Source organism: Mustela putorius, unplaced genomic scaffold, assembly GCF_011764305.1.
Source record: "Mustela putorius furo isolate JIRA1106 unplaced genomic scaffold, ASM1176430v1.1 tig00000997_pilon_pilon_pilon, whole genome shotgun sequence".
NCBI classification, from domain to species: domain Eukaryota; kingdom Metazoa; phylum Chordata; class Mammalia; order Carnivora; family Mustelidae; genus Mustela; species Mustela putorius.
In genome coordinates this window covers 4,127,205-4,154,267 of record NW_025421527.1, presented here as the reverse complement: position 1 = coordinate 4,154,267, position 27,063 = coordinate 4,127,205, and the positions used below count along the sequence as shown (strand labels likewise).

Genomic DNA, 27,063 nt, shown 5'->3' with positions numbered 1-27,063 from the left:
CTCCGCCCCCGGCCGCGGCTCTGCAACGCCCCGGGCTCCCCCGCCCCGCCCCGCCTGTGGCCTCGCCCCGGCCGTGGCTCCGCGGCGCCTCCGCACTCTCGCCTCGCCCCCGGGCTGTGGCCCCGCCCCCAGCCGTGCCCCCGCCCCCAGGTCCCCCGCCCCCGGCCGTGGCTCTGCGGCGCCCCCGGGTGGCCCCGCGCGCTCTGCGGTTGCTCCCGCCCGCCGGCCCGCCGCGCACGGTTGTCCTGGAGAGAGACGCGGAGGCGGCGCCGCCGCAGGCGGGGAGGGCGGTGGCCGCGGAGTAGAGACCCCCGGTTCGACCGTCCCCTGAGCCGGCCCCACCGAGTCCTGTCTGGCCTCCTCGCCCGCCGGGCCGTTCCAGAGTCGCCGCGGACCGCGCCGGCATGTCGGGGGAGGCGAGTGCGCCCGGGGTCTCCCCTCGGGCCCCGCGTCCCGGGACCCAGAAGTCGTCCGGTGCGGTGACCAAGAAGGGGGATCGCGCGACCAAGGAGAAGCCGGTCACTGTTCTGCAGCCGGTGGGCGAGGAGGAGCCCAAGAACCCTGGTAGGCGGGCGGCCGGGCTCCTCGCGCGCTCGGCTTTGCCAGGGCGGGTGGGCGCCGTCGTCGTGCCCGGCGCGCTGCACGGGTCGTGCGGGCCGACGCCCTGGTGCGCGCGCCAGCGGAGCCGGGGGACAGTCGTGGCGTCCCTGATGCTAAGCAGCTCTGTGCTCAGCAGGTGCACTACCCGCTCCGCGCATGTGCCAACGGCTACTGGCAGCGTGGCCTTGGGCTCTCTCCTTAGAAATCACAGCGTTTCCAGCCCGGCTCCTGGAACTCAGCTTGGCTGATGTTTGACTTGAACTCGATCCTAGAAAACCCACACTGTGGTTTGGGACTGGCAAATGCGATAAGATGTGCCAGGATGCACGAGCGAAGAGGGCCCAGGGAGGGACAAGTGGTCCCGGGGCAGGGGGTGGAAGTAGGGCAGGGCAGCCCGGGAACCCACCAGGAGGGCACTTGGAGTTTTGTTCACTCACTCATTCAACAATCACTTTTTGGGTAGGGAGAGAACAATACACACATAGTCCATTTACATTTTCTGGGGAAAAAAAAACCACAGGCAGCGTACAAGTAAGCATATGCTTCTGTCCCTTGGAACCCCAACCCAAACCGATGATATATGAAGGGGAATTTATGGAAAGGATATATATATATTTTTTTAAAGTAAGCTCCACACTCATGACCCTGAGATCAAGAGACATGCCCTGTCAGCTGAGCCAGCCAGGAGCCCCTCTTGGAAGGCCTCTGGCTTCAGATCCAACTGCTTTGAAAGGGGACAGGGGCTTGCTGTCCCTGGGGTCATGGGAAACCAACACGGGAAGAGGCTGTGATCGTCAGACCTTGGTCAGGGGCCAGTCCCCCCACACCACTCTGTATGGACGATGGCACGGAGGGGGAGTGTGAGGCAGGGAGACGGAGGGAGAGGGGTTTCGGTAGTCCGGCTGGGGCACAGTGGCAGCTGGACTAGAGCAGTGAGGGAGAACGGGTTAGGCTTCCTGGTAATGAGTTCGTAGTCTTGGCTGCGGTGGGAAGAAGAGGACTCCCAGGTGCCAGTAGGTGGGCTGGAGGGCCACTCACTCAGCCAGGAAAGCCTGGAGGGGGGGCATGTGAGAGAAGACCTCGGTGGGGCTGTCAGCTGGACATGTCTGGAGCACTCAAGAGAGCGCAGGGCTGGAGGTGTGACTTTGGGAGCTGCTGAGGTCCCCTGGGCAGGAGGGAAGAACAGAGCACTCGGGATCCAGCCCAGAGCTGTTAGGGGAGTGCAGCTGGCAGGGAAGCCTGACTGGCCCAGCCAATGGCGGGGAGAGAATGCAGGTGACTACTGCCCAGGGATGCTGGACAGGAACACATGGCGGTCAGAGGATCCCATGTGCTGCGTGGGGCGGAAGCAGGGCTCTGGGCTGGCGCCTCAGCTAGAGTGATGGCAGCAGTAGGAAGGGTTAGAGGAGACGCCATCTGCTGGCTTCTGCTTCTCCAAGGGCAAAGGTGAGGTCTGTAGTGAGAGGAAGGTGGGAGTGTGCGAGAGAGGGAGCAAGAGCAAGGCCCTGTCGGAGCGGCACTGTCCCCCAGGGGACCGCGGGCTCCAGGCAGACACAGAGCATCTCCGAGTCCCGCCAAGTTCGGCACACGTGCTGCCGAAGCGAGCACTGTCCCGCGATGTTCTGTCGGGCAGCGGGCTCCTAGGGCAGCGGCGGCGGCTCTCAGGGCGCTGTCCTGGGACCAGTAGCTTTGGCACCAGCTGCGAAGTTGTTAGAAATGCACTTTCCGGGACTCCCCTGGCCCAGCGGAGTTAGGGCCGGCCGGTGGGGCGAGGGCGGGCCAGGAAACTATTTTGATGGGTTCTCCAGGTGCTGCTCGAGTTGGAGAAGGTCTGCCCTAGAGAAAGGTGGTGTGGGTGAAGCAGGAAGGGTTGAGGGGCTCCCCCAGCAGGGGAACAGCTCCTGCAGGCAGGTGGTACGGGGAGGACTGCTGTGCGAGGGGGTTACCCCGGGACCCTGAGCCTCCTCTCAGTGGCCCTGCCCAGGGAGCTCCTGGGGTGACTTGTATGTCCTGCTCTCCCCATGGCTGGGCGCGGGAGGAACGTGCCTCCTTTGCCACAAGAACCCTCTACCCTCTCTTGTCCCCATGAACGCGGAGCCCCTGTGCTCCCAAACCATCTCCTGCCTGCGGGCAGGTTTCCTGCTGTTGGCAGTCCTTGTCCCCGGGCTCGGCCTGCAACCCCCCGCCCCCCCCACCGCGGCCAGGTGGGAGTGATGGTTCGCGGGGGGCTCCAGGCTGCCGGGCCCTTGGGAGAGCAGGCTGGCGCCGGGCCAACCCTTCTGCCTCCCGGTTCTCCCAAGTGCCGGGGACACCCCTTCCCGGCTCCGGGAAGCACTTTTTCCCTGGATGCCCATGGGGAGGCGGGAAAGAGCAGGGGCCTCTGGGGACTGCCTCGCGTCAGCACCGCCCTCCGGAGGGGATATGCAGGGCACCTGTCCGCGCTGATGGAGCTCTGGAGTGAACCGACGTTCCCGGCGCATCTAGAAGAGTGCGGGCGGGTGTAGCGCTCTGAACGCCTCTGCGGGACAAACGCACGCCGGAGGCTCTGCGGGCGCTCGGCGGCGGGGCGGGCGGGCTGGGGCTGCAGAGGGGCTCCTGGGCTCCTGCCTTTGCTCGCAGCGGGCTTGGGCTTCTTTCCCCGCGTGGCCCTGGGCCGTCCCAGGGAACCGAGGAGGAGGCTGTGCGGGCGACCCCGTGGGAGGTGGAGGACCCCCGGCGGGCGGGCCGCGGAGGGGAAGCGGCCTTGACCCGCGGCTGGCTGGAGGTGCCGCACGGAGGCTGGGTGCCCCGGGATGTGTGTGGCCCGCGCCCTTCTGGCCCCTTCTCCGGCGTCTGGATTCCGCGCTGTTGGCGCTGCGGGTTTCTACAACGCATCTTACGTTTAGAAAATGGTTGTGAAGACGTTCTCCTGAGGAGGGGCCCCAGCTGCTCCGCGCTCCCCGACCCCCTCCTCCCCCACCCCCGGCGGGCGAGCCTGGGGACGCGGGGCGGCGCGGTCCGGGCGGGCCGGGGACCCCCAGGGCGCCCGCTGCTCTCTGCTGCCCCCCGGTGGCGACCCCGGGCCACAGCCGCCGTCCCCTGCCGCCCCGCAGAGGAGTACCAGTGCACCGGGGTCCTCGAGACGGATTTCGCTGAGCTCTGCACGCGCTCGGGCTACACCGACTTCCCCAAAGTTGTCCCCCGGCCTCGCCCGCACCCGGCCTTCGTCCCCTCGGCCTCGATGTCGGAAAAGCCCGCCTTAGGTGAGTGCCCGGGGAGCCCCGGGGGTGTCTGCCGGGGTCGCCCGGTGCAAGCCAGCCTCGCACCGCCGGGCGGGCCGAATGGCGGGGGCGCAGGGCAGTGAGTGCGGCCGTGTGGGGAGGGTCCCACGCGGCGGGGGTGCAGGTGGGTGAGTCTCCGGGCTTCCTTCCCCAAGCCCGGCCCACGCCGCTTGCGGGCCGGAGACGCTGCGCCCCAGGCCGGAGCCACCCCCACTTGAGCGGTACGTCCGTGCGCTCCACGGACCGCCGCTCCGCTTCCTCGCTCCTCACCCGGGCCCCTCGCACCCCGCCTTGCAGACGATCAGCGCCTGTCGGGGTCTTGCAGCCTCAACAGTCTGGAGAGCAAGTACGTGTTCTTCCGGCCCACGGTGCAGGTGGAGCTGGAGCCCGAGGACAAGTCGGTGAAGGAGGTCTTCATCCGCGGTGAGCCCCGCCCTGCCCCCCCTGCCCCCCGCCGCGGGCCCGGCCGCCCCCCGCCCCCCGCCCCGGGCCCGGCCCCCTCCCCCCCCGCCCCGGGCCCGGCCCCCCCCCCGCCCCGCCCCGGGCCCGGCCCCCCCCCCGCCCCCCCGCCCCGGCCCGGCCCCCCCCCCCCCCCCCCCGCCCCCGCCCCGGGCTCGGCCCCCCCCCCCCCCGCCCCGCCCCGCCCCGGGCTCGGCCCCCCCCCGCCCCGCCCCGCCCCGCCCCGCCCCGGGCTCGGCCCCCCCCCCCCGCCCCGCCCCGCCCCGGGCTCGGCCCCCCCCCCCCCCCCCCCCGCCCCGGGCTCGGCCCCCGGCTGAGGCGCCTCCCCCTCCTCCGCCCGCAGGCTGGAAGGTCGAGGAGCGGATCTTGGGAATCTTCTCGAAATGCCTGCCTCCGCTCAGCCAGCTGCAGGCCATCAAGTGAGGGGACGCGGGGCTGCGGAGGGCAGGAGGCCAGGGTGCGGCCGCTGCCTCCGCGGCTTGGGAGAGCGAACCCCCGGGGCTGTGGGGGGAGGGGCACAAGGGAGGGCGCGGCCGGAGGGGCCTGGGGAGGCGGAGGCGAGGCTCCAGCTGGGTTTCTGTACCCCCGAGTCCAGCCTGTGGAAGGTGGGGCTGACCGATAAGACCCTGACGGCCTTCATCGCTCTCCTGCCTCTGTGCGCACCCACGCTCAGGTCTGAGAGGAGAGGGGGTGGGCGGGCCCCGGCCGGGTGGGCAGTTTGGGGAGGAGAGCGGCATCCCTGCCCAGGGCTGTGTTGATTTCTGAAGCTCCAGTCGGACCAGAAGAAGCGGGTCCCCTTTCTGCCTCACCAGGGCCTGGAGAGACTGGCCTCTGGGCTCCGTCCCTCCTCGCGCCCCCCCCCACCCCCACCATCCACTCTCTTCCTGGAGCTTTTCCCTCCTGCCTGGGGCCTGGGGCCCACCACCGGAGTGGGGGCAGGTAAGGCGCAGTCCCCCTATTGCTCGGGTGCAGAACGGGGAGACAGGAAGTCTGCCTGGAGGAGGCGATGCTGAGCAAAGCTGTGAAGAGGAAGAGGAGCGAGTGTGAGGTGTAAGGCGGTGTAGTTCCAGGTGCCCTTGGCAAAGCTGGTTTGGGCGCCCCTTCCCGAGGCTCCCCCAGCAGGCTGGACTTACCCTGCTTCGCGGAACAAACCCCGGGGCCTCACGCTGGCTCGCCCGCCTCGCCCACCGCCACCGCCCCCCGCCCCGCCCCTACTCTTCCCTCCATGGGGAAGGGCGTGTCTGCAGGGCAGGGATGGCGTCCTCTGCAGCTGGAGGTCCTCAACATTGCATAGAGAACACCATGGAACATCACTTGTGTCCATGTGGCAATTAGAAACAAATTAGCCAGTAGAAACAAAATGGTAGCGTTCGTTGAAAGATACAAAAATAAGATGAACATAATCAAATCACTTAAAATGACTGTAATCAGGCTTAGGTGAAAGATGAGCCGGCCCCAAAGGCTGAAAGTGATACTAAATTGTGGGAGAATTTATTTTATTTTATTTATTTGACAGACAGAGATCAGAAGCAGGCAGAGAGGCAGGCAGAGAGAGAGAGGAGGAAGCAGGCTCCCCGCTGAGCAGAGAGCCCCATGAGGGGCTCGATTCCAGGACCCTGAGATCATGACCTGAGCTGAAGGCAGAGGCTTTAACCCAGTGAACCACCCAGGCGCCCCCTGGGAGAATATTTTTAAGTAGAGAAATTTCGTGCCATTAGTTCAGCTTTTGTTGTGACTTGGGAAAGGTCCTCCGTCCCCCTCCCATCCCTGGGCACTGTGGGAGGGGGCACTGCTAGTGGTGGTCCGGTCCGGTCTGTTCCCTATTCCTGACTCACAAATCTCTCCGTGGGGGGTGGGGCGGGTAGGCGGGTGGGGTGGCTGGAGCTGTCACTGGAGCGTGGGCTGGAGCTGCTGTCCCCTGGCTTCCCACCGGAAGCACGAGCCCTCCCTGCAGGGACAGCCCCGCGCTTTCCACGGAGCCCCTAACGTGGAGGCCACAGTCTTTTTGGAACTTGAACTTAGAAGTGACATCTCACCACTTTTGTCATATCCCATTTGGTCAGAAGTGAGTCATCAGGTCCAGCCACCCTCTGGTGGGGCACACGTGGTGGTCACAGGAATCCTCCCAGAGGCCGAGTCACCACGGGCCACTATCGCTGGGGAGTGACCCCCCCGGCGCGGCCACACTTCTCTCCTGTATAATTCTCTCTGTTGGAAGGCCATCCTTTGAGTCTGTTTCCCAGCTGCGTCCCGGAGACCCACACCTCTCTGCCCCACCTCTCCCTCCCTGGCCCCAGGGGCGCCTCCTGGTTCTCAGACCTTCCCTGTCCTCAGGAAGGTGTCTCTGGAGGGTAACCCGCTGCCCGAGCAGTCCTATCACAAGCTCATGGCACTGGACAGCACGTGAGACTTTTTTCTCGCCCCCATCTCTGGGCCGGTTCCCCAGGCCAGGTAATCCTAGTGTCCCCTTCCCTGCCCTCCCCCACCTGCCTACGGATCCACGATTCCTGCCCCTTCACCCTCAGAGGTCAGATCCCCCAGAGAGGCGAGCCCCGACCCCATGTTCCTAGCGAATCCCCCTCCCCACCCCACGGGCAGCATCTCCCACTTGTCCCTGCGGAACAACGACATTGACGACCACGGGGCTCAGCTGCTGGGCCAGGCTCTGTCCACACTGCACAGCTGCAACCGCTCCCTGGTCTCACTCAACCTGGGCTTCAACCACATCGGGGATGCAGGCGCTGGCTACATCGCCGATGTGCGTGTATGGCGGGACCTGGGAGCTGGGATCCGGGGACCAGGAGTGGGGCAGAGGGCAGTGGTTCACACGTGCTCCTCCCCACCCCCGCCCCAGGGCCTCAGGTTGAATCGCGCCCTGCTCTGGCTGTCCCTGGCGCACAACCGTATCCAGGACCAGGGCGCCCTGAAGCTGGCCGAGGTGGGTGCGGTGGGGGGGGGGTTGCCGAGGAATTGGGGGGGTGTCCCTGGGCTGGTGGCTGGCGTCTGAGTGGCCGCTTGCCTCAGGTCCTGCGCCCCTTTGAGCTGACACACACGGAGGTAGTGGAGCGCCGCCGCCTTCTGCTGGAAAAGGGGTCTCAGGAGCGCTCTCGATCGGTGAGCCCTGCGGCCCCCTGGCCCATCCTAAGCCGGCCTCTCCTGGGCCTGGCCCGTCGTCGCTCCTTGGCGCAGGCCAGGTGGGCGTCTGCGCTCTGTCTCCTACCAAGCTGCGGCCAGCGGCGTGTGAGCCAAGGGGATGGCTCCGGTCCCAGCCCCGGAGCGCGAGCTGTTTGCCCACCGGTGGGACGGCTGCTCCCTGGGCCGCGGAGAGGACTGACGCGGAGGAGGGGCAGTGGGAGTGTCCGGGTTTCCCTCCCAGCCAGCGAGTCTGGGCCCCCAGCCCAGCGTCCGCAGCAGCAATGTCCGCGTTTAGGCCCGGAGATGGGGTGGGGTGCTGTGGGTCCCGCTGCCAGCCCGGCATGGGGGGCCCCTCACCCCGCCCTGAGGAGGGGGTGCCGCTCATCCGTTCCCTTCTGTGAGCACAGCCTTCCTCCTCCCGACACGGGGACTCCAAAGGCGAGAAGAACCCCTTCACGGGGGTCAGCAATGTTGCCCTGTCGGAGAAGCCAGACAAGACGCCCGCCACGAAGACCCTGAAAGGCCTGGGCAAGAAAAAGGATAAGTCAGGGGTGGGTGTGCGGCGAGCCACGCCTTGGAGGAAGGCGCCCCGCAGCGCAGGCGGTCGCAGGGCGGAGGGCCTGGGGACAACCCCGGCAAGCCCGGCTTTCAGCTCTCTCCTTGCGCTGCACAGGACGGGGCGAAGAGAGAGGAGAAGCCGGGGTCAGGGCAGTCACCCACACAGGGGACCCTGAAGAAAGACGACGCCAAGGCCTCCAAGGGGAGTAAGTGGGGCTGCCCTGGGGCGCGGCTCCTAGCGGGGGGCGGGGCGCGGGCTCCTGAGTGCTGGTCCTCTGGGGCGCGCGGTCTCTGGGCCGGTTTCCCCCATTCTGCCCCCAACACTGCGCACCCCATGTCCCCTGCCTGGACCCCCGTCGCACTGGCCTGAGGAAAGGGACCCGCCCACCGGGTTCTCTTCCCCGTGCACCCCGTCCCAAGGTTTGAGGCGCGAACCTCCTGGTCCAGCCCGTGCCCTCTGGGGCCCCCGGGCAGTATGGCACCATCTAGGCGGTGCATTCTGGCCCCTCTCCCCACTCCAGAGGTCACCATCCCGGAGCAGAAGCCCAACAAGGGGAAGGGGCCCAAGATAGGAAACAAAGAGAAGCGCAGCTTCCTGCTGGAGTCCGAGGTAGGCTGCGGGGCGGGGGGCGGGGTGGGCGCTGGCGGCGGGGTGGGCGCAGGAAGTCGGGGGCATGTGGGGTGAGCTCAGGGAGCCCGGCGGGCCCCAGGGTCTGGGCGTGGGGTGGGGGGAACCGGGTGGGTGCGGGGAGGCAGGGGGAGGGTGGGCGGGGGGGGGGAGCGTGGTGGGCGGCAGGGACCTCCCTCAGGTGCATGTGGCCAGCCCCTCCTGGAGGGTCTCTCCGGCTTCCACTCATGTCCTACGGTCCTCGCGTGACCCCCGTCCCGGCCAGGCTGGCTGGGGGGCGGGTAGGAGCTCAGGGCTCGCCTTTCCCTGTTCTGTCAACTCTCCCGGGGCCCTGGCGCGGCCAGCCGGTCCCGGCTCTCGTCGGCTGGGCTCCCTCTCCCCGGTCCTCCGCGCCCGATTCGCAGCCCCCCAGGAAGGCAGGGCGTCTTTCGTCCCCCTGCGCACCCCCCCGCCCCTGTGCAGGGCTCCTGCTCCTGGGGACGGGTCTGACACCTCACTCTGGAGCCTTCCCGACTGCTGCCCCCGCCCTCAGCTGCCCCAGGGTCTGTGTCCTCCCCTTCTGAGGCAGGGAAGGGCCTCTCTTGGGAGTCTTGTCTGCCATCAAGACAGGATCCTACCAGAGAGGAAGGTCAGGCGGAGAGGGGCTGGGGCTGCATTAAATTTTTAAAAAAATTAATTTCCATGCCCAACGTCGGGCTTGGACATCAGAAGCGGCGGCTCAGCTCTGGCACCGGAGCCAGCCAGACCCCGCCCCGCCCCCCAACCTTGTCCCGCCCATCCTGATCCCCCCGGCCGCTGCCCACCGCTCTGTGGGCGCCCCCTCTCTCCCAGGCGCGGCCCTCATCGCTGCCGCGGGTGCCCAGGGAAACCCCAGTGCCACACGACGCTTTGGCTCTTGCTCTGGCCACTTCCTCTGCCTGGATGGCCTTTGTCCTCCACCTCCTCAGCTGTGGCCCTGGGGACCTGCCCCAGGCGCTGCTCTGGGCTGGGGGCCTCCTCTGGGCCCCACAGATTCTGGTGTGTGTTTGTGTGTGTGTGTGTCCGCCCTGGCTCCCGGCTCACGTTCCAGGGTTCCTTCTGGGGGTGCAGGCTTATCTCTGTACCCCCAGCACGGAGGACAGAGAGCGCAGCCGTGGGCTGAGCCCCTCGGGTCAGCTGCAGGGGTCCTCCTGCTTCAGCAGCTGGTCTCCGAGCCTTCAGAGGTGGTTAACCCTCTCCTGGAGCCCGTGGAGCACCGAGAGGGGAAAGTGTTCATGCCTGGGAACAGGGTCCTTCTGCACCTCAACCTCACCCGTGCGTGAGCGCCCCTGCTGTCCTCCCCCTGCGGCCACCTGGGCCCCATGCAGCAGGTGGGGGGCAGCCCCGACTCGGTGGAGCAGAGCCACCCCACACAGGGCTCGGGGGGAGAGCGGGACAGGCCCTGCTTCTGGCAGTTGGTGTCGGGGGAGAGACGGGGGTCGGGGGTCAAGGCAGGAAGGCCAGAGGGGCGTCAGAGGGTGAGGGGCAGGGGCGGGGGGCCACCTGGGTCTCTCCCCCCACCAGGAAACCGCATCACCGAGGTGGGGCTGGAGGGCTTCTTGGCCACCGTGCAGCACCAGGCCCAGTTCTCCAAGTCCAAGAGCGCGGCCAAGGGCCCCGTGGGGCTGCTGTGCCTGTCCCTGGCGGTGAGTGCCCCGTTCCTGCCCACCCCCTGCCCCGACCTGGAAAACCCAGTGAAGTGACATTATCCCCTTGTCACCTTCCTTTCCCTCCCTCAGAAAAATTACTTCTCCCCGCAATGTCCCACGTACACCATGATCCAGGAGCTGATGCTGCCCAGGGACCCCATCAGCAAGGCCAAGCCCAGAGAGGAGGAGCCGGCGGCGGCCTCCACCTAGCCCCTCCCCCATCTCCCTCTGACACCCGGGGCTGCCTAGTGCTGGTGGCCTGGCTTCCCTGGCGGAGCTCTCCAGTCATTAAACAAACTGTGATTGCTGTGCTTTCCCCCTGCTGTAGTCTGAAGACTTTGTTCCAGAACTACACGGAAGGTTTGGACTCGGCGTCTGTTCCTGTCACGTGGCCTGAAATGGCCGAAGGGCTTTGCAGCTCTCCTGGGATGAGATCGGGCCCTTAGGCTCGGGCGGCCGGGGCCACCACACTCCTGCCTCCTGGGGCCTGCATCTTGCTCTTTGCCTGTGTTCCCTGGAGGACACGGGACACGCGAGGACCCGCATTCAGCCTCTAGTCTCAGAGGACGCGGTGGGGTGACCTTGGACAGGCCCGGTGAAGGGGCTCGGGGAGGGCTCGGGCTCCACCACTGCAGGCCCCTCCTCTTCTGCGTTTCCCTGTCGGCTCAGGCGCCCGGTCACTTCGGAGATAGGGACTCGGCTAGGGACCTGGAGAATTGGAAGGCTACTCCGGAGAGGGTGTTAAGTCTCTGGGCATCGACGTGGCAAAGGCCAAGCACCTCGAAGCCCACAAAGCCCAGTGCATTTGCCCGCAGGTGATGGCAGCCCGAAGCCAGGGACGCCCCAACGGGCAGGCCAGAGGAGCGTGGTGGCAGATGGAACCTGGCCTTCCCCTCAGCCCACAGAGACGCGCTCTCCCTGCCCCCACTCCTGCTCTGCGAGGCTTGGTGAGGCTCTGCAGCTCTGGGTACCTGGCCGCTGAGCTCCAGCTTGAGGGTCCCCCTCCCCTTCCCGAGCACACAGCAGGGCTCCTTGGGGGGAGTGCCAGATGTCCCCCTGGATCCCAAGCCCGTGGGGTCGGCAGGTGGCACGTGCTAGGTTTGGGAGGGAGCATGAGGCAGAGCTGGAAGGGAATCTGGCCCTCGGGTGGTCAGTGAAGGCAGAAGGGCCGGAGGTCTGGGGAAAACGTGGCTTCTGGGTCCCGTCAGAGTGCTGGGACAGAGCAGAGGCGGAGGCCAGCGAGGACTGGCCAGGCCTCGGACACTGCCTCCCCCGGCCCCCATTTTGCCTTAAGGGGGCTCGTGGAGGGGTCTCCCGACTGCACCCATTGCCTGTGTGTGTTTCGACGGTGTGGGCTCTGTCTCTCCCCGTTTCGGCCGAGGGGCCGTGGAACGTGGTCGGCCCGATGGTGGCTCAGTGAGTGCATGTCGGAAGCTCTGGGCCTGGTGTCTCCAGCCATGCTGGGGCCTGGGGCCTTGAAGCCGGGCGTGGGGGCTGCCTCCTGTGTCTTCCCCCCAATCCTAAGAACCACAGAATCTTTTATCCAAGCAGTTCCAGAAATCACACACATACCACCGCGATTGAAGAATATTTAACTTTTCTTAAAAAAAAACAAAAAAAAACTTAACCATGAGAGAAAGAAAATAAAAGAGTATACATTATTTTAACAGGAAAACAGTCATTTCCATCTCTATATTTTATATATTATATATATATATTTATATATATACGTATATATACACCTAGCACAGTGTGTATATCCTACCAGGCCGTGAGGAGGGGCCGGCACGGGGACAGGGGCCGAAGCTGCCATGGCCCCGGGGATGGGCCCAGGTTAATGTGGGGACTCCAGCATTCGAACCCCCTGCCCCACCTCCTGGGTCCGGTTTTCGGGGCTGCACCTGATACACTGGTTTCCCCTAGGGAGAGCGTGGCCAACGGTGGACATAGGTGGGGTCAGGAACTCCCCCCAAGAGGACTGTCCTGGGAGGGGAGAGAGGCTCTCGGCTCAGGCCACAGGGACTGGGCTCTCAAGCCAGGTGGGCTGGGCCGCCTTCCTGCCCACGGGGGACCTGGTGCTCGGGTCTGGCTCCCCCTTCACGCCCTGACCCCGGAGCAGGCCTGTTAGCTAGGAGATGCAAGCTGTGCCCTCTGGGCCTGCCTCCGGGCCCCCAAAACACAAACAAAATGGGTCAAAGTTATTTACAGAGCGAGATGCACATACAGTACGTACATATTTATAGGAAACCAAAGTGACAACGACGACAGGGGAGAGGCGGAGGGAGCCCGCCTCAGCCCTGGGGCCCTGCGGGGAGAGGGAGGGAGAAAGTGCGTTCACACAGACACCTCTCCTTTCACCTCTGTGTCTGGGGGGCCTTTCAGATGCACTCAGCATTCTCAGGAGAGGCCTTTGGAGGAGCTGGAGGGCAGGGGAGATGCTCAAACTGGACCTGGACCTGAGCAGACCAAGCGACATGCGGGACGCCCTTGGGGTCTCGGCTGGACCCATCTTCCACGGGCCCACAAGGAGGTCCTGGCTCCCACTGCCCTGTGCCCCTTTCGGGCCATCCCCCAGAGGAGTGGGGACAGTTACAGTCCTGGGGACGAGGCTGTGAGTGCTGTACCGTCTTCCAGGGCCGTGTCGGAGCCTGTGGGGGAGGTGGGGAGGACAGCTGAGGAGCTGGCCTGGTCGTGGGGGACAACCCCCGCCCGCCCCAGTGCGTCCCTCTGGAACTGCGGCCTGGAGAGGGCCGTCTGCAGCGCCACACTCCTGTCCACCCTGAGCCCGTGGGCAGCTGTGTCCTGGCCCGCCCTGTAGGAGCAGGTTTCGGGAGGGAGACCTGCTCCCTGGTGCCTTCTCTCTCTAATCCAAAGAGGGTTTCCAGTTTTTAGGCGAGCTCCTGCGGGGGTTCCCTGCAGATCCCTTTCTGAAGCTGAGGGGATGAATTCACGGACTCAGGGAGGAGGAGGACCCCGTCCAGCCCCCACAGAGGACACTGCCTCGCTCACCATCCTCCGAGCACGGCCCTGGCTGGTGGCTGTCCCTGGAGTCGGAGGCCAGGGTTTCCCTGGCTGGAGGTGACAGGGAGCTGTCTGTCCATCCGGCCGCCTCCGTGTGGAAACTGCCCACGGGCGTGGTGCCGCCGGACTCTCCCGCGAGGGACCTGAGCAGCTCTCGGTGGGCCAGCTCCACGTCCTGGGAGGGTAGCAGGGGGCGTCGGACCTTGGTCCTGGGAGGCAGGGCCCTGGGGAAGGGGCCCGGCTGCCGCTCCCCCACCATGCCCCCGGGTGGCTCTGTGCTCCTGGGCAGCTGTGGGGAGGACCCAGGCCAGAGGACACCCCTCCCTCAAGGCGATGGGTCTTGGGACAGGGACTGAGCACCCTGCCACGCCCCCTGCCACGCTGGGCCCACCTTGAGCCTGTTGAGCTTGACGGTGAGCTGCTCGATGGTGTGGAAGATGCTGCCCACGTCCCTGAGGGCCAGGCTGGGTGCAGAGTGGCTAGGGCGCCGGCGACCTCCCCTGCTTCCCCAAGGCTGCCAGGCAGGGAGGCTGTCAGGCTGCGAGGGCTCGGTGCTGGAGTCCGGGGGTCCCGCCAGCATGCTGACATAGAAGCAGTTCCCTGTCCCCGTGGCGAGAGGAGGAGGTGAGGGGGATACGGAGGAGGTGGGAGCCACCTCCTGTGCCCCAGGGCACCCCGCACCGACCCAGGGCCGGGGATGGCGCCCTGTGATCCAGCTCAGCGCACGCTGGCCTCACAGTGCCCGCCCGTCACCCCCCAAAGGCCTTCCTCCTCCAGAAAGCCCTCCCGATGGCCCCTGCGGAGGAAGGATGCTCATGGCGGCCGCTGGGGAATCGGGAGTGACCCCCGTCCTTGGAGGGTGGGAGAGGGGGGCACTGGTCGGGGACAGGAGCGCAGGAGGCTCCTTCATGCCTGCCCCATCGCAAGCTCTGCCGATGAACGTCCGCGCAGCCCCCGCCCCCACCACCCTCTTCCGCGGGATCCCGCAGACCCCTTGGCCCACACGGGGCTGAGGAGAGGAGAAGGGGAGACACCAAAGACTCGGGGCTCCCGGCCCTCTAGGCCTCCCCACCATCCCGACTCTGCTCCAGGCGGTCTCCAGACTAGGGCCTGGGCTCTCCCCTGTCCCTGGGTGCTACTCCTCCCCCGTAGACGCTCTCAGGGAACACCCTGTGAATGCAGGCAGGGGTCGACCCCCGAAGCCTGGCTCTGCCCACACCCTGATCCTGGTCTGGCTCTGGGTCCAAGGGGAAGTGCGTTACCCGCAGCCTCTGCTCCGCCTTCCACGTCGGGTGGCTCAGGCCCTGACCGGCCGCTCTCGGGGAGCCTGGCCTTGCTGCCCGCCACCTCCGCTGCATCTGTGCCGCCACCAGCTGCCACCACCACCAGGGAGAGCAGAGACCAGGAGAGCGGGAGGGGGGAGGAAGAGCAGGAGAGGGAGAGCAGGGGAGGGGAGAGGGGAGCGGAAAAGTGAGGGAAGGCAGCAGAGGAGCAAGAGAGGGACAATGAAGTGAACACGGGTCACGCGTGCAAGCGCCCAGAGGGCTGCAGAGCAGCCGTCCACCAGCTCACCGAAGGGCAGAGAAGGAAAGTCAGTTCCCAGAAACCGGGGCGGGGGGCCCTGGGCAGACAGGGCCAGAAATGCAGCGGAGGCCGGACCCCTCCCTGGCCGCCGCCCCCAGTACTTCTTGCGGCTTCGCTCCGTGGGCCTCCTCCCCGCTCCCACGGCCGCGGGGACCTCTCCTCCCTCTGGCTCCCTGCCCTGCCCAGAGCCCACCCGAGCCCCCACCCCAGCAGCTCCGGCTCTTCCGGCTGCCCTCGCCCATGGCCTCCGTCCTCCACATCGGCTCGCCACGCATCCTCCCCTGCCGCGGGGCCCTCCGTGTGCCCCGAGCAGCTGCCCAGTGTCTGCCCGGTGCCGGGGGGGGGGTGGGGTGAGTGGGTGGTGCAGCGCCCCCAGGGGAGCCACAGGACTTCCTCAAACACAGAGCAGACACTCTCCGGGACAGCTGGCTCCTGCAGCCGTCCTCAGGCTCAGTCATTTTGGGGGCTCGGCCTTGGTCTCGGGTCCCACAGACGTCAGGGGACAGGCTCTGAAACCCTCCGACCCCAAAGCTTCTGCGCAGCGGCAGCGTCATCCCCGGGACCCCGCGCCGGCCTCCGCATGCTCAGCGCCACCTGCACTCGCCCTGACCCCGGCGAGCTGTGGGTCTGTCTCCACGGGGGGTGTGTCCCTTCATTTTACCTTTTCTCACCACCTGGTAACGTCCTGTGGCCTCGGCGCTCGGAGCCTCCTCCTCGGGGTTCCTGTCCAGCTCGGGAGACTCCCAGATCCCGGAATTCCGGGCCCGCGGGGGCAGCTGCTCCAGGGAGCGGAGAGCCGCGTCCCCCTGCTCCGGCTCCTCCACCCCCAGGAGGCCGTGCCCTGGAGAGCCGGGGTCTGCGGGGTGACAGGTGCTGCTCCCGAGGGATGGTGTAGGGGTGAGGTCGTCCTCAGGGCGCTGACCCTGCAGCAGGCTCTCCAGGATGAGGTGTCGCAGGCTTTCCACTGGAGGAGAAAAAGGGAGGTGGTGTCCCCAGCATGGGGCGTGTCCTCTCCCCGACTTCCCACGGGCCGGAGCTGGCGTGGGGACACGGGGTCCCGACCGTCTGGGCCCCTTCTCTCCTCAAACACGCAGGGAGAGCCCTCGGGCCGGTGGAGGGACCAGGGGTTCACCAGGCACTCACCGTCTTCCAGGGCTGAGTCGGCCAGCCCTTCCGTGAACAGAGGGCCTGGGAGGGGCAGGAGGATGGGGTCTCTCGTCCGGCCACCCCTGTGCTCTCCATCCGCAGACGTGGAGGGATGGGGCAGGGCACCCAGCTCCTCCTCCAGGCTGCCCTCCCGCTCGGAATCCTCCGGCAGGACCGGGTGCGTCCCCCTCGCCCTCTGCTGGGGCCCAGGGCCTGCTGCGGGGGGGAGGGTGGCGTGAGCCAGTGGGGGGACGATCTGTGGGGGCTGACCCGGTGCCCAGCTCTGGATCAAGGGGAACCGGAACCCTGGCTGATTCACTCTGGGGACGTTTACTGATGCTTCCTGAGTACCAAGTACGGCCGGACACTGGCCCAGACTCTGGGCCCACAGTAGCGACAAAACACGGGTCCAGCCCATGGGGACCTTAAGTTCTAGTGGGAGACACCCACGAACCGCAGCACTCAGGGGCCTCTGTGAGAAACACGGCAGGCAGCGGTGTAGGCGTGGGGACAGCAGAGCGCAGGCCACGGCAGGGGTGGGCAGGGGCGCCGCTTACACTGCAGACCGAGAGCCGGAGAAGGCCCGTGGCCACAGACCCGCAGGAGGCATGAAGGGACCCGCGCAGACGCCCGCCTGGAGGTCTCTCTCTAAACCCAGCGCCCTACATCCTTCCCCAGAGAGTCGCTCAGTGGGACCCCGTACCCTTCCTCCCCAGCCCCAGCCCGGGAACGCTGTCGCCCCGGCATGTCATTCTCCACAGAAATGCCCAGGAGCAGGAAGCAAGGGCCCCTGGACTCCACCCAATGGCCAAACACCTGTCCCCAGAGAGCCAGGGTCAGAACCTCTGTCCAGGGCACCTGGGTGGCTCAGTGGGTTAAGCCCCTGCCTTCGGCTCAGGTCATGATCTCAGGGTCCTGGGATCGAGCCCCGCATAGGGCTCTCTGCTCAGCGGGGAGCCTGCTTCCTCCTCTCTCTCTGCCTGCCTCTCTGCCTACTTATGATCTCTGCCTGTCAAATAAATAAAATCTTAAAAAAAAAAAAAAAAAAGACTCTCTGTCCACGTGAGCTTGTCTACACTCGCACAGGTCTGTTGGACCCCCTGCTCACTCACTCCTCTGTTCTATCCAAACCTCACACTTCAGGCCCCAAGGGCCTCTCTCGTCACCTCCTGACCTGCCCTCCTAACACTGGACGGCGGAAGCGGGGGAGGGTCCTGCAGAGACAGCTCAGGGCACATACCTCCGGGCAGCTCCTCTGGTTCACTGTGGAATACTTCTGAGCCATCGAGCTGGACCCTGAGGGAAAAAGGCACCAGTGGTCACCCGCTGCGGTTCTGCCAGCCAGAAGGGGTGAGGTCTCGGATGCCTCCTGGCCTCCTGCATCAGAACAGGCAGCCGGGGGGGCGGTCCGAACAGGGAGGTGTAAGGCTCCGGCACCTGCCCTTGGCCGGCAACCTCGTGGGGAGGGCGGATGCTGCTGGCTTCTGCCAGTCCTGACCGTATACCCCGCACCCCCCTCCGTGTGGTCTCCAGGATAGCCAGGTAGGGGGAGAGGAGACGGGGCAGACAGCCGAGGTGGGAAGGGCTCGGAAGCAGCCAGCAGGTGGCCTGCAGCGAGGGCGCGGGCCAGCACCTGCTGGGTGTGGGGCTCTGCTGCGCCGGCGCCTGGGTGCCCGGGGGCGGCGGATGGGCCAGCGCAGGGGCACCTCCCGGGCGCCGGGTAGCGTTCCGCACGGCCTCCTCCAGAAGCTCCATCCATCTGTGGCAGGAGCAGAGAGGACTGTGGTGAGGACGAGGCCGCGGCACACCCCCTCCACCACCCGGCAGCGAGCCGCGAACAGTCCGCCTCTGCCGGGCTCTGGGCTCCGCGCCGCCCAGCGGCTCGCTCCCTCCACACGACCGGAGAGGCCAGACCCACGCTCGGAGCACGGCCCTGACACCGAGACGCCGTGGGACTCCACCAGTCTGTGCTTTGAGTCACGCCACCTCGCCAGGCCGCCGAGAGGAGAGATGGGGTGGGTGGGTGTCGGCCCAGGAGGAGGCGCCTGCCAAGGGCGCGTGGATGAAGGGAGCTTAGAGGGGCGGACACACCCCGAGGGCAGGCAGCAGGCAGAAGTGAGAAGAGCAAGGGGCGCTGGTGACACTGGACTCGGGCGAGGACAATGGCCCTGGGGCCCCCTGCACCTGCGGTGTCCCCGCTGGCCAAGGGAAAGCATCTATGCGTGGCCCCCTCAATTCTCACGTGTTCTTGTCTGACGACGTCAGTGCCACCAGCTCGTAGATCTGGGGGGGGCCCAGCTCCGAGGTGCAGATGACGAAGAAGGCCCGCTTGTCTGTGTGGGGGAGGGGAGGGTCGGTGGCGGGCGACGGAGGGGACAGCAGCCCTGGAGCCCGGACCCTCGACCACGGCATGACACACATTGGGTCAGTGCACCCCGTGGGGCCCACGCTGGGACGGGCCCTCACAGGTCCCTTTCACAGCCATCCCCAACCTCTGCTCCTAACACGGTGGGAGCACAGGGCCTTAGTCCCTGTCCCAGCCTGTGAGCCCCAGAGGCACGGCAGGCGTTGTCCCGGGGCTCCTTCCTGACTGTCTGCCTGTCTGACTGACATGAGACCCGCCCCCCCCATGCCCTCCGGCCCCATTCCGGCCCCATCCTCTGGCTCAGGGGGTCCGCAGGGGAGGCAGGGAGCTTGACCCTGGGCTGCCCCCACCCCTGTGGGTACCGGTGGCCACGGAGCGGACAAGCACGGCGTTGAGCTTGAGCACGGGGCTGAAGGTCTGCTTGCTGTCCGACGAGCCCGCCGCCGTCTTGCTGTGGCATTTGAGCAGCAGCTTCTCGTCCTGCCTCTGCAGCAGCACCAGCAGGTCCTCCAGCAGCAGCACGTGCAGGTCTGCGGTGGGGAGGGCTGCCGTCAGGGGCCGGCTGCTCCATCCCCACCCCCGGGGGAGCCCGCGGCCCCCGTGCCCAGACACCTACCCAAGCTCTTGTCCTTGCTGATTCTCCAGCTCAGGGGCCCCTCGTGGACCATCCTTCTGGCCGTGAGGTCCAGGCTCTGGAGGGAGAAGCCACTCACTTGCTCGCTCATCGAGCTCATGCAAGAATCACCCAGGCGCCAGACGCCCCGCGGAGGAGCTGGGGGCCAGCGGCAGGAAGGAAGCCCTCTCTGCTCGGAAGCCCCGTGGGGCATGGGTAGGACCAAGGCCCCTCCCTGCCCCGACCCTGTCTCATTCCCTCTCCAGCGCCCTAGGTTCCAGCATCTGGTCCTGCCACTGGGGCTGTCTGCCTGGGTGTGCGTGGGGTCCCGTTGGGGCACCCCCTCCCAGACTGGCCATGCCACCCGCCCCGAGTCCCTCCAGGCCCCGGCTCTGCTCCCACCTTGAACTCTGCGGCCAGCGGGTTGCTGGCCCTCTCCAGGGACGTGGTGTCCAGCCGCTTCTGGTAGCCCTCCAGCCGGTGCCGATTCTCTGTTTGCTTCACTGCTTCGTTCACGTACTTGAGGATCTCCCGGCACTGGTCCCGTGCCCGGCAGAGCTTCTCGTATTCAGGGGTGCCACCTGCGGCGGGACAGGGGTGGCAGTCAGGGGCTCCTGCCTGGGAAGCCCGTCAAAGCCTGATGCACCTGGCGAGCTGGCAGGCATGGGCACGGGGTGCTGCCTTTGCCTAACTGAGGCCCTCAAACGTAGGGGTCTCTGCCACAGAGGGGCCTCGGTTTCAGACCGCCCCTCTCTGAACACACCAGCAGCTCGTGGGAATTGCCGCCTGGCCTGCAACCAGCTCTGGGGATGTGGGTGGGGCAGGGCCGGGGACCAGCTGGGGGCAGGAACAGCCTCCGGGGGGCCACTCCATACCCAGACTCCAACACCCCAAGTCCAAGGGCACGGAGGCATCCAACAGGGGGATAGGCAGGGTGGGTGCCGACTGTGCCTTGGCCATGGGTTGGGACCACGGTCATGGGGGAGTTCATGTGCCAACCCCGCAGGCATCCAGATGCTTCCTCAGACCCCACGCAGGCTGGAGGACCCCCCTCCCTCCTCTCGACTCTGAACACCTGATCTTCCCTAGGGCACAGCTGTGATCGCTTTCTTGGACGGACCCTAATGAGGCCAGGAAGCAGACCCTGAAGACCGGGAAGGTCTCGCGCAAGGTCACAAAGCAGGGCTGCGCTCGGAGGAGGTCTGCGTGGGGCCACACGCCCGGCGCCCTACCCTCCGTGTGCTTGAGGACGCTCTCCAGCAGCAGGGGGTACTTCGTAAGCCGCTGCATCTCTGAGATGATGAGGTCCCTGAGCTGCAGCCGTCGGCACTGGGGGTGGCTCTCAGCCTCCTGGAAGGATGGGGACGTGGACGGAGAGGTCAGCCCAGTCAGGAGCCGGCCAATGGGCTCAGGCCCCAGATGGATGTGAAAATTCCAAGTGGGTCCTGATCCTGGAGAGCAACTCCTTAAGTATTTAGGGGAAGGTGGGTGGCGCCAGGCAGGGAACCCAGGGAAGGGGGTGGCCGGACAGGCGCCCCTGTGCGACTGCCATGCCCACTTTATGGACGAGGAACTGGGTACTGCCTCCGTGCCCATGGGCCCTGGGAGTGAACGGGGCCTCCTGACGGCGGATCAGGTCCTTTTTGGGAGCAGCGGTCTGTCCTGAGAGCGGGCACCAGGCCATGTTTCTGAGCGTGGATGGGCGGGGGAGGCCCGGGGCTCCCCTGCTGGCCGTGGGCGCACCTGCATGAACAGCTGGAACCGGCTCTCCTTGCGCTGCTTGGCCTTGATGAGCCCCAGGGCGGCGGTCTGGCAGGAGCAGAACTGGGCGGCCACCTGCTGGAGCTCCTCCCGGGCAGGGCCGTCGAACTGCGGCACGAGGAACACCGTCTGGGCGTCACATGCCTGCCCCATACCCTCCTCCGCCACTTGTGCAGCCGTGGGAAAGGGGACCCGTCTCCTCTGGGCATACCCGAGCCAGCATGAGGTCACCGATGTCCTTGACAATGGGACCCTCCTCCCGGAGCTTCCTCATGGCTTCGCACCAGGAATCTGGGACGGACAGAAGGGACACAGGGGCCTGGGGCAAAGCTATGTGGCCGGACCCGGCGCCACCCTCAGAGGGTACCCGTGGCACCAGTGCCGGGCAGGAAAGGGTCCAGGGAAAGGGGAAGGCTGGTTTCCAGGCCAGGGAGCACTGGCGAGGGGCGCTGCTCCAGGGGGCCCTGGTGTGTGGTGGAGAAGGGACAGAGACCTGGAGGCCAGCTGGAACAGGCATGTGGGGGGGGGGCAGCAGGTGGGGGGAGGGCCCCTCACTGTGGATCTCGATGAGCTCGGGCAGGTTGGGGAAGAGCCGGGCCAGCTCCTCTCGGGGCATCAGGTTCTCCTTCTTCATCCGCTGGTAGAAGATCAGGTCGAGGACCCGGAGTGTGCGCAGATGGGACGCTTCCGTCACAAACAGCTCTGAGCGGGGCGTCGCGGGACGGAGGAAGGCAGAGCGGGAGACGTCAGCAAGCATCCGCAGGGACGGCTGTCACCCCCAACCGCCTCACTGCTGAGGCATTCGGGCGCTGGCGTCCCAGGGGCTACGTCCGCTGCCCCCGGGGAAGGCACGCGACGCGGAGCCGGTCGCGTCCCCTGGGCGCTGCCCGAGTGCCGGCGCACACCCTCACCGTTGATGACCTCCTGACGGTCGATCTCCCTCTGGCTTAGCCCGGCCACCACGTCCTTGCCCACCGTGTGCTGCCAGTTCTGGGCGTCTGGCTCCGGCTCCAGGTCTGACAGCTGGCCCAGATCGTCCTCTAGCAGGTGCGGGAGGAGGGCGTCTGTGCAGAACCCCAGGCTGGGGGACTCAATGCTCCTGAGGGGAGAGGGCCGGCTCCGCGAGGAGGAAGGGCGCCCCCAACAGCCAGTCCGACCCGCTTGCCCCACGCCCGGGGGAAACCTCCAGCTGTGCAGACGGATGCGTACACCCAACCAGCCGCTCGGAGCCGGGCGCCTCACTCACCTGCGGCCCATTTTGGGGGTGAAGGGAGGGGTCGGGTTCTCCAGAGACCTGTGGAGGAAGTCAGCCCTCAGCACCCGCTGCCCCGAGAGAGCACCCCTGCCCCCCACCACCCCTGCCACCAAGCTGCCCAAACCCTGCTCACCTGGTGGAGAGGCTGGAGGCAGAGGAGGAGGCTGACTGGTGGAGGCGGGCAGCTTCCGCGGCCGCGTCCATGTCCACGTCGCTGCGAGAGCGCGGCACGTTCTCCGCCTTCCGCGACCGCTTCATCTCTTCCCGGCCCTTCAGGCTCTCAGAGCGGCCCAGGCGGATCTCTGAGCGGGAGCTGGGGAGCAGGGCAAGAGACCCAGGGTCTGACAGCCTGGACGGCTTACACCTGTGACCCTGACTCAGGGGCCCTCTACCCCCAACCCACAGGGCCTGAACTTCCCAGTGACCACTGCTGCTGCTCTAAGTCTCCATCCAGAGGACAAGGGACATCCGGGACCAACAGACCAGACTTGTGCTGTGTACAGCTACCGAGACCGGAGCTGCCAAGACAGCTGTGGGCACTGGAGGTCCGGATCCCGGGCCGTGTGGTGGCCAGTGTCCCTTGCCTTTGGCTCTGGAGCAGGTCAGCCCCTACCTCGGACTCTGCGGGAGGCAGAGCTCTCCCTCTTTGGGATTTCCTACCAGGGGGACAGATGCTACCCTTTCACACGCAGGCCAGCCTCCTCACTGGCAGGCCTGGCACAAGGTCTACCCGCTGCTGGCCTCTTGCCCTAGCCGTGGCGCAGGGTTTCCCGTCCCTGTCTTGTGCTCGCTTCCCAGCTTCTGCTTCCCCTCCTGGGGGCGGGCCGGCTCGCGGGGCGGGGGGGGGGGGAGCGGGGGGTTGGCTTCTGATGGCAGGAAGCTGTGCCCTGGCAGCCACGTTTGGCCACAGAGTGTCTCTGGGACGTGAGAGGCCGACCGACGGCCGGGACTGCTCTCCTCCGCGTCCTGCACTGCAGGCCCGCAGTGGCGGCCGGCACCGCGGACCCCTGACGGCCCCGGGGTGGGGCCTCCCTGCCCGGCCCTGCTGCTTGTCACTCATCTCCACCCACGTGGGGAGCTCTTGGTCGTACAGCAGGCTGCCGCAGAGAAAAGAACCCGTCTGTCCGAACCACCAAGGACCCAAACGGAGCTTCCCTGCCCTTGGGGTCCTGAGGGTTAGGAACCACTGCCAGCCCATCGCCTCTGAACACCCCCCGCCCCCCGGGGTCAGCGAGAGCGTCTGCAACCGAGCCTGCCACCAGCACTCTCGCCAGCGCCCCACAGTGGCCGCCTGAGCCCAGTGAGCGCCGCCCGGCCTCCTCCTGGGCACCGCGGGTGAGTGAACTCCTCCCCAGGAGCAGGGCACAACCACCTCCGGCGCCCCGTCCCTAGAAGGAAGGCTGCCTTCTGGAACTGGGGCTCCTCTCACCTGCGGAGCCCGGCCCCACTGTGCCGCAGAGAGAGCCAGGCCAAGGGCTCCGCCGACCGCGGAGTCAGGAGCCTAGTGAGGGCCTCAGGGCACAGTTCGCTCCCCGGCAGCCTCAAGAACACAGGTTTGCAGAAGGCCTCGCCTTATTCCCAAAACGTGATGTCTACAGAACCACTCGTCTGATGCGCTTGCTGATACCAGCACTCAATCCCTCCACCCGGGACAAGCGTGACCTCCCTCTTCCCCGACTCTCCGTTGGCCTCGCTACGGCAGTCGTCCCAGCGCACGAGGCTCACAGACGCGGCCTGCAAACGAGCAGCCTCGGGTGCGAGCGGGAACGGCAGACTCGGTGCGGTTATGGTTTCGGAGGGAAGACGGTCTGGCCCCCCGGGCCGCTCCCTGGGGACTGCGTGCGTGCCCGCTCAGAGGCTCAGGCTCGAGTCACACGTGTGTTCTTTCTGCACACGCAGGACCACGGGGACTACAGCTTGAGAGTGACTGAGGGAATGTGAGAGTGACTGTGCTCGGAGCTTTCCGACCAGCGTTTTCACTGAAGTGCTGGCTGGAGAGTCCGAGACAGGACATGGCTGCTATCACACCACAGTCCAGGGCGCGCCCAGGCCGGAGCAGGGCTCTCCTGAGGACCCAGAGACCACGCTGCAGACCCTGCGCGTCTTGAGAGGGAAGAGCGCTGTGCTGGGAGGCGGGGGAGCCCCATCTCCGCACTCTTCCTCACGGGCGCCCACAACCGTCTCCGTGGGACCTCGCTATTTCCCGGGACCGCCTCCCGCCACCCTGCCCCACGGTCTTCTCTCGCCTTGACACTCGTGGCGACCCGATCAGCAGCTCTATTTCAGCCTCTAGCCCATTCCCGGGACAGACGCTGCTCAGCAGCCCCAGAGCTGGGCAGTCAGGGGCCCCCGGATGAACCCAGAGCAGACGCTGAGGGTGAGCAGCCCCAGGCTGGGCAGTCAGGGGCCCGGCTCTGTCCTCCACGGGCCTCACTGCCAGCACGGAGCACAGCCTTTCCCAACGGTCCTCAGGCAGGGAGGCAGAGGGAGCGCTTGCGAGCCCTGCAGCGGGCGCCTTACAGGCTAAGGGAGTGGGCGAGGCAGGGGGGTCGATGCTGGCTGCAGTCGCTGCCCGGGCTCCCCTCCTTGGGGAGGCGGCCAGCACCATGTGGCCCCCCTCACCTGTCACTCTCCAGCAGGTCCTCGGGGAAGCTGCCGGTGGACAGCCGCTGTGTCCCGGGCTCCGGGGCATCATACGGCTGGTTGTTCTCAAAGTGCTGAATGATGTTCCTCACGTTGCCTGGCTTGACTGGAAGCAGAGACACAAGGGAGCGCACTCGGTTTCCTGTCCGGGGACGGCGCCCCAAGACCCTCGCTCCCGCCTGGCCCCAAAGACAGAGCTATGAGCAAGCAGGAGGACAGCAGCACTGGGTTAAGAGCCGGGAGACACGGTGCTCTTCCTCTGGATTCGTCCCTGGGACCAGAGCCCTGGACCAGACCCGTCCCAGGGACCACACCTGTCCCTGGGACCAGACCCGTCCCTGGTCTAGCTCCAGGTCCTCTCCCACTAGTGTGCAGAGCAGCACGGTGGTCTCTCTCTCTCTCTCACGTTTCTTATTCAAAGAAACAGGACAGGTAAGAAACTCAAAAGGCTCGTGTGATGCCCGAGAGGGGCTCTCGTCCTCAAAGACAGTGAGTTCAGCTCCAGGGACCTCAGAACAGGAGCTGGGGAAGCCCTGATCCTACCTACACGACCTGGGTCCCGCCTGTGGAAACGTCCACATCTCCCTAAAGAGCCAATGTTGGGCTCTGCAAGAACGCGCCCGGGCCAGAGGAAGCGGAACTCAGGACCCTCTGGGCAGCAGCTGGGGAAGTTTCCCAGACCCACTGCGAGGGGCTGTGAGGACGTGTTTGGACGAGGGACTGCTATGTCACCCTTACTCTGGGGACCGCGGCCACCTCCACCTGTCCTGGGCTCAGCGATGCAGCTCACACCCTGAGCAGCACCGCTGGGAGATGGCGTGGGGCCCGGGAACACCCTGGGGCACGCAGCCACTGGCGGAGTCCCTGCTCCCCTCCTGCGGGCCACGCGTCCTCGGCAAGTAGCCGCATGCCATGACGAGGGACAGTGTGGTCTGGGAGCCGGCATGACCGAGTAAGCCAGGGTAACGGTGAAAAACAGGCAGGAAGGAACACAGTTTGTTAAAACGAGCCCATTTTTCACTGGTGTCCCCCGTTCTCTCTCGTCCATCCTCTGGGTGACAGTGAAACGAGACAGAAGTCGAGTCCACGTTACTAACAACCAGACACACTCCCTGCTAGTCAGGGGTGACCCCAAGCGGTCCAAAGCTTGGTGGTGGGGTGTCTGCCGCGGGGAGGGCGGGCCGGTCCTCAGACGTGGATCCAGACTTTCCTGATGTCCCGGGAATTTGAGAACAGCAAACCCAATCGCTAAATCACTGGGACCGCCAGGCCCCTCCCCCTCCCGGGGGCCCCGGGTGGCAGATCGGTGGGGCTGGTCTCTCTCGGACAGGACGGACGGGACCGGGTGTGCGAAGAACAAAGGGCCTGGGACGTAAGGCCGTTCTTTTATTTTTCTACCATTTTTATAGACCTTGTGTCAGAATTTTAAACTTTTTCTTCTTTAAAGTAGCATAAAGGATCTAGGAATTTAAAACCTTGAAATAATTTTGAATATCACTATTTTTAACTGTCACTTTACAGAAAATGACTTCTAGTGCCCAGATGTTTCCTGACTGCATCCCACGGCTCTCTCCATAGAGACCCACCGCAGAGCCAGAGGATCCCTGGCATGTGACGGTGCTCGTGCGGGGGCCGGGGAGGGGGGCGAATCCACAGCACCTGGGCTCCCCCCGCCTGGAGGCGCTCAGCCTCTCGGGATTGATGTGAGGATGTGATTTTTCCGTGCGCGGGGGCTTAGCCACGCGAGGCTCCCGCGCAGAGTGGGACGTTCCCTCTAACTGCCGCCCTTACACGGCGCCGTCCACCGCATTCAGAGTCAGGGTCAGGGAGGGGCCACGCCGGAGGGTTGAAGCAGAGGCGCGGACAGACAGTAAAAGCCCCAGAGAACCGTTGGAGACCTGCTGTCTACTGAAGAAAGCCCGCACAACCCTCCAGAATGAGGAATTTTGTCATTTCAAGGGAAACAAAAATCCGAGGAGACTGCGTGGGATGTGGCCTCCCACGTGCACACAGAGCCCCGGCACTTCTGGAGCCCGATCCCCGAGACGGGAGGAGTCTGGAGAGCAGTGCCCGGAGCGGGCTGCGCCACAGGGACGGACAAACAGAGGAAAGGGACGGACGGACGGACGGAGGAGGGGCCCACAGAGAGAGAAGGAGACACAGACTTGAGAGATGGAAACTCAAAGCTAAAGCAAAGAAAAACCCACAGAAAATGGTCCTTTTACCTTCCACAGGGGACAAGGGAATATGAAATGCTAAAAAAAAAAAACAAACAGAAACAAAAGTAAACCATGAAAAGTCAAACCAATGCTTCAAGACTCAAAACAAAACTTACACTGAGCTGGAAAGTGGAAAGGTAGTGGGGCAA

General features: G+C 66.0%; 2 protein-coding genes across 16 annotated transcripts in view; one reads left to right on the top strand and one right to left on the bottom strand.

Moving 5' to 3' along the window:
- Nucleotides 1-192: 192 nt before the first annotated feature.
- On the top strand, nucleotides 193-11,982 carry LRRC71 (leucine rich repeat containing 71). 8 transcript variants are annotated; one of them, XM_045086703.1, is made up of 15 exons: nucleotides 193-564; nucleotides 3,693-3,842; nucleotides 4,158-4,283; nucleotides 4,663-4,738; nucleotides 4,915-4,992; nucleotides 6,654-6,722; nucleotides 6,918-7,077; nucleotides 7,174-7,257; nucleotides 7,344-7,433; nucleotides 7,862-8,005; nucleotides 8,128-8,218; nucleotides 8,534-8,622; nucleotides 9,750-9,933; nucleotides 10,183-10,304; nucleotides 10,636-11,982. In XM_045086703.1, exons 1-15 carry the CDS (start codon nucleotides 405-407, stop codon nucleotides 10,702-10,704), a joined length of 1,692 nt encoding a protein of 563 aa, XP_044942638.1. In that variant the 5' UTR covers nucleotides 193-404; the 3' UTR covers nucleotides 10,705-11,982. The 8 variants fall into 8 exon arrangements, with proteins under 8 accessions (XP_044942638.1, XP_044942639.1, XP_012904442.1 ...); XM_013048984.2 differs by lacking the exon at nucleotides 10,636-11,982 and adding an exon at nucleotides 10,398-10,623 and having other exon boundaries at nucleotides 199-564; XM_004778459.2 differs by lacking the exon at nucleotides 10,636-11,982 and adding an exon at nucleotides 10,398-10,623 and having other exon boundaries at nucleotides 201-564; nucleotides 9,822-9,933.
- Nucleotides 11,983-12,002: 20 nt separating this feature from the next.
- Nucleotides 12,003-27,063, bottom strand: part of ARHGEF11 (Rho guanine nucleotide exchange factor 11) — a 75,749-nt gene continuing 60,688 nt past the window's right edge. For 5 of the 8 annotated variants that reach the window (XM_045086702.1, XM_004778460.3, XM_004778466.3 and 2 more), the window contains 21 exons: nucleotides 26,921-26,950; nucleotides 24,675-24,801; nucleotides 22,186-22,365; nucleotides 22,044-22,091; nucleotides 21,709-21,896; nucleotides 21,353-21,499; nucleotides 21,009-21,088; nucleotides 20,780-20,905; nucleotides 20,269-20,386; nucleotides 19,439-19,617; nucleotides 19,040-19,115; nucleotides 18,786-18,953; nucleotides 18,301-18,391; nucleotides 17,692-17,817; nucleotides 17,299-17,354; nucleotides 16,056-16,274; nucleotides 15,574-15,876; nucleotides 14,591-14,701; nucleotides 13,720-13,928; nucleotides 13,317-13,503; nucleotides 12,003-12,955 (listed from right to left, as the gene is read on the bottom strand). In XM_045086702.1, coding sequence (XP_044942637.1) covers nucleotides 12,897-12,955; nucleotides 13,317-13,503; nucleotides 13,720-13,928; nucleotides 14,591-14,701; nucleotides 15,574-15,876; nucleotides 16,056-16,274; nucleotides 17,299-17,354; nucleotides 17,692-17,817; nucleotides 18,301-18,391; nucleotides 18,786-18,953; nucleotides 19,040-19,115; nucleotides 19,439-19,617; nucleotides 20,269-20,386; nucleotides 20,780-20,905; nucleotides 21,009-21,088; nucleotides 21,353-21,499; nucleotides 21,709-21,896; nucleotides 22,044-22,091; nucleotides 22,186-22,365; nucleotides 24,675-24,801; nucleotides 26,921-26,950 — 2,828 coding nt within the window. In that variant the 3' untranslated portion in view covers nucleotides 12,003-12,896. The remainder of the gene's footprint in view (nucleotides 12,956-13,316; nucleotides 13,504-13,719; nucleotides 13,929-14,590; nucleotides 14,702-15,573; nucleotides 15,877-16,055; nucleotides 16,275-17,298; nucleotides 17,355-17,691; nucleotides 17,818-18,300; nucleotides 18,392-18,785; nucleotides 18,954-19,039; nucleotides 19,116-19,438; nucleotides 19,618-20,268; nucleotides 20,387-20,779; nucleotides 20,906-21,008; nucleotides 21,089-21,352; nucleotides 21,500-21,708; nucleotides 21,897-22,043; nucleotides 22,092-22,185; nucleotides 22,366-24,674; nucleotides 24,802-26,920; nucleotides 26,951-27,063) is intronic. The other 3 variants (XM_004778463.3, XM_045086701.1, XM_004778465.3) reach the window with 2 other exon arrangements.

Bases quoted from the DNA above. Each gene is read 5' to 3' on its own strand.
- LRRC71 (XM_013048984.2), top strand. From the start codon at position 405: ATGTCGGGGGAGGCGAGTGCGCCCGGGGTCTCCCCTCGGGCCCCGCGT. The intron at 6,723-6,917 runs GTGAGACTTTTT...CCCCACGGGCAG, and splicing joins CTCATGGCACTGGACAGCAC to CATCTCCCACTTGTCCCTGC. The intron at 7,434-7,861 runs GTGAGCCCTGCG...CTGTGAGCACAG, and splicing joins CTCAGGAGCGCTCTCGATCG to CCTTCCTCCTCCCGACACGG.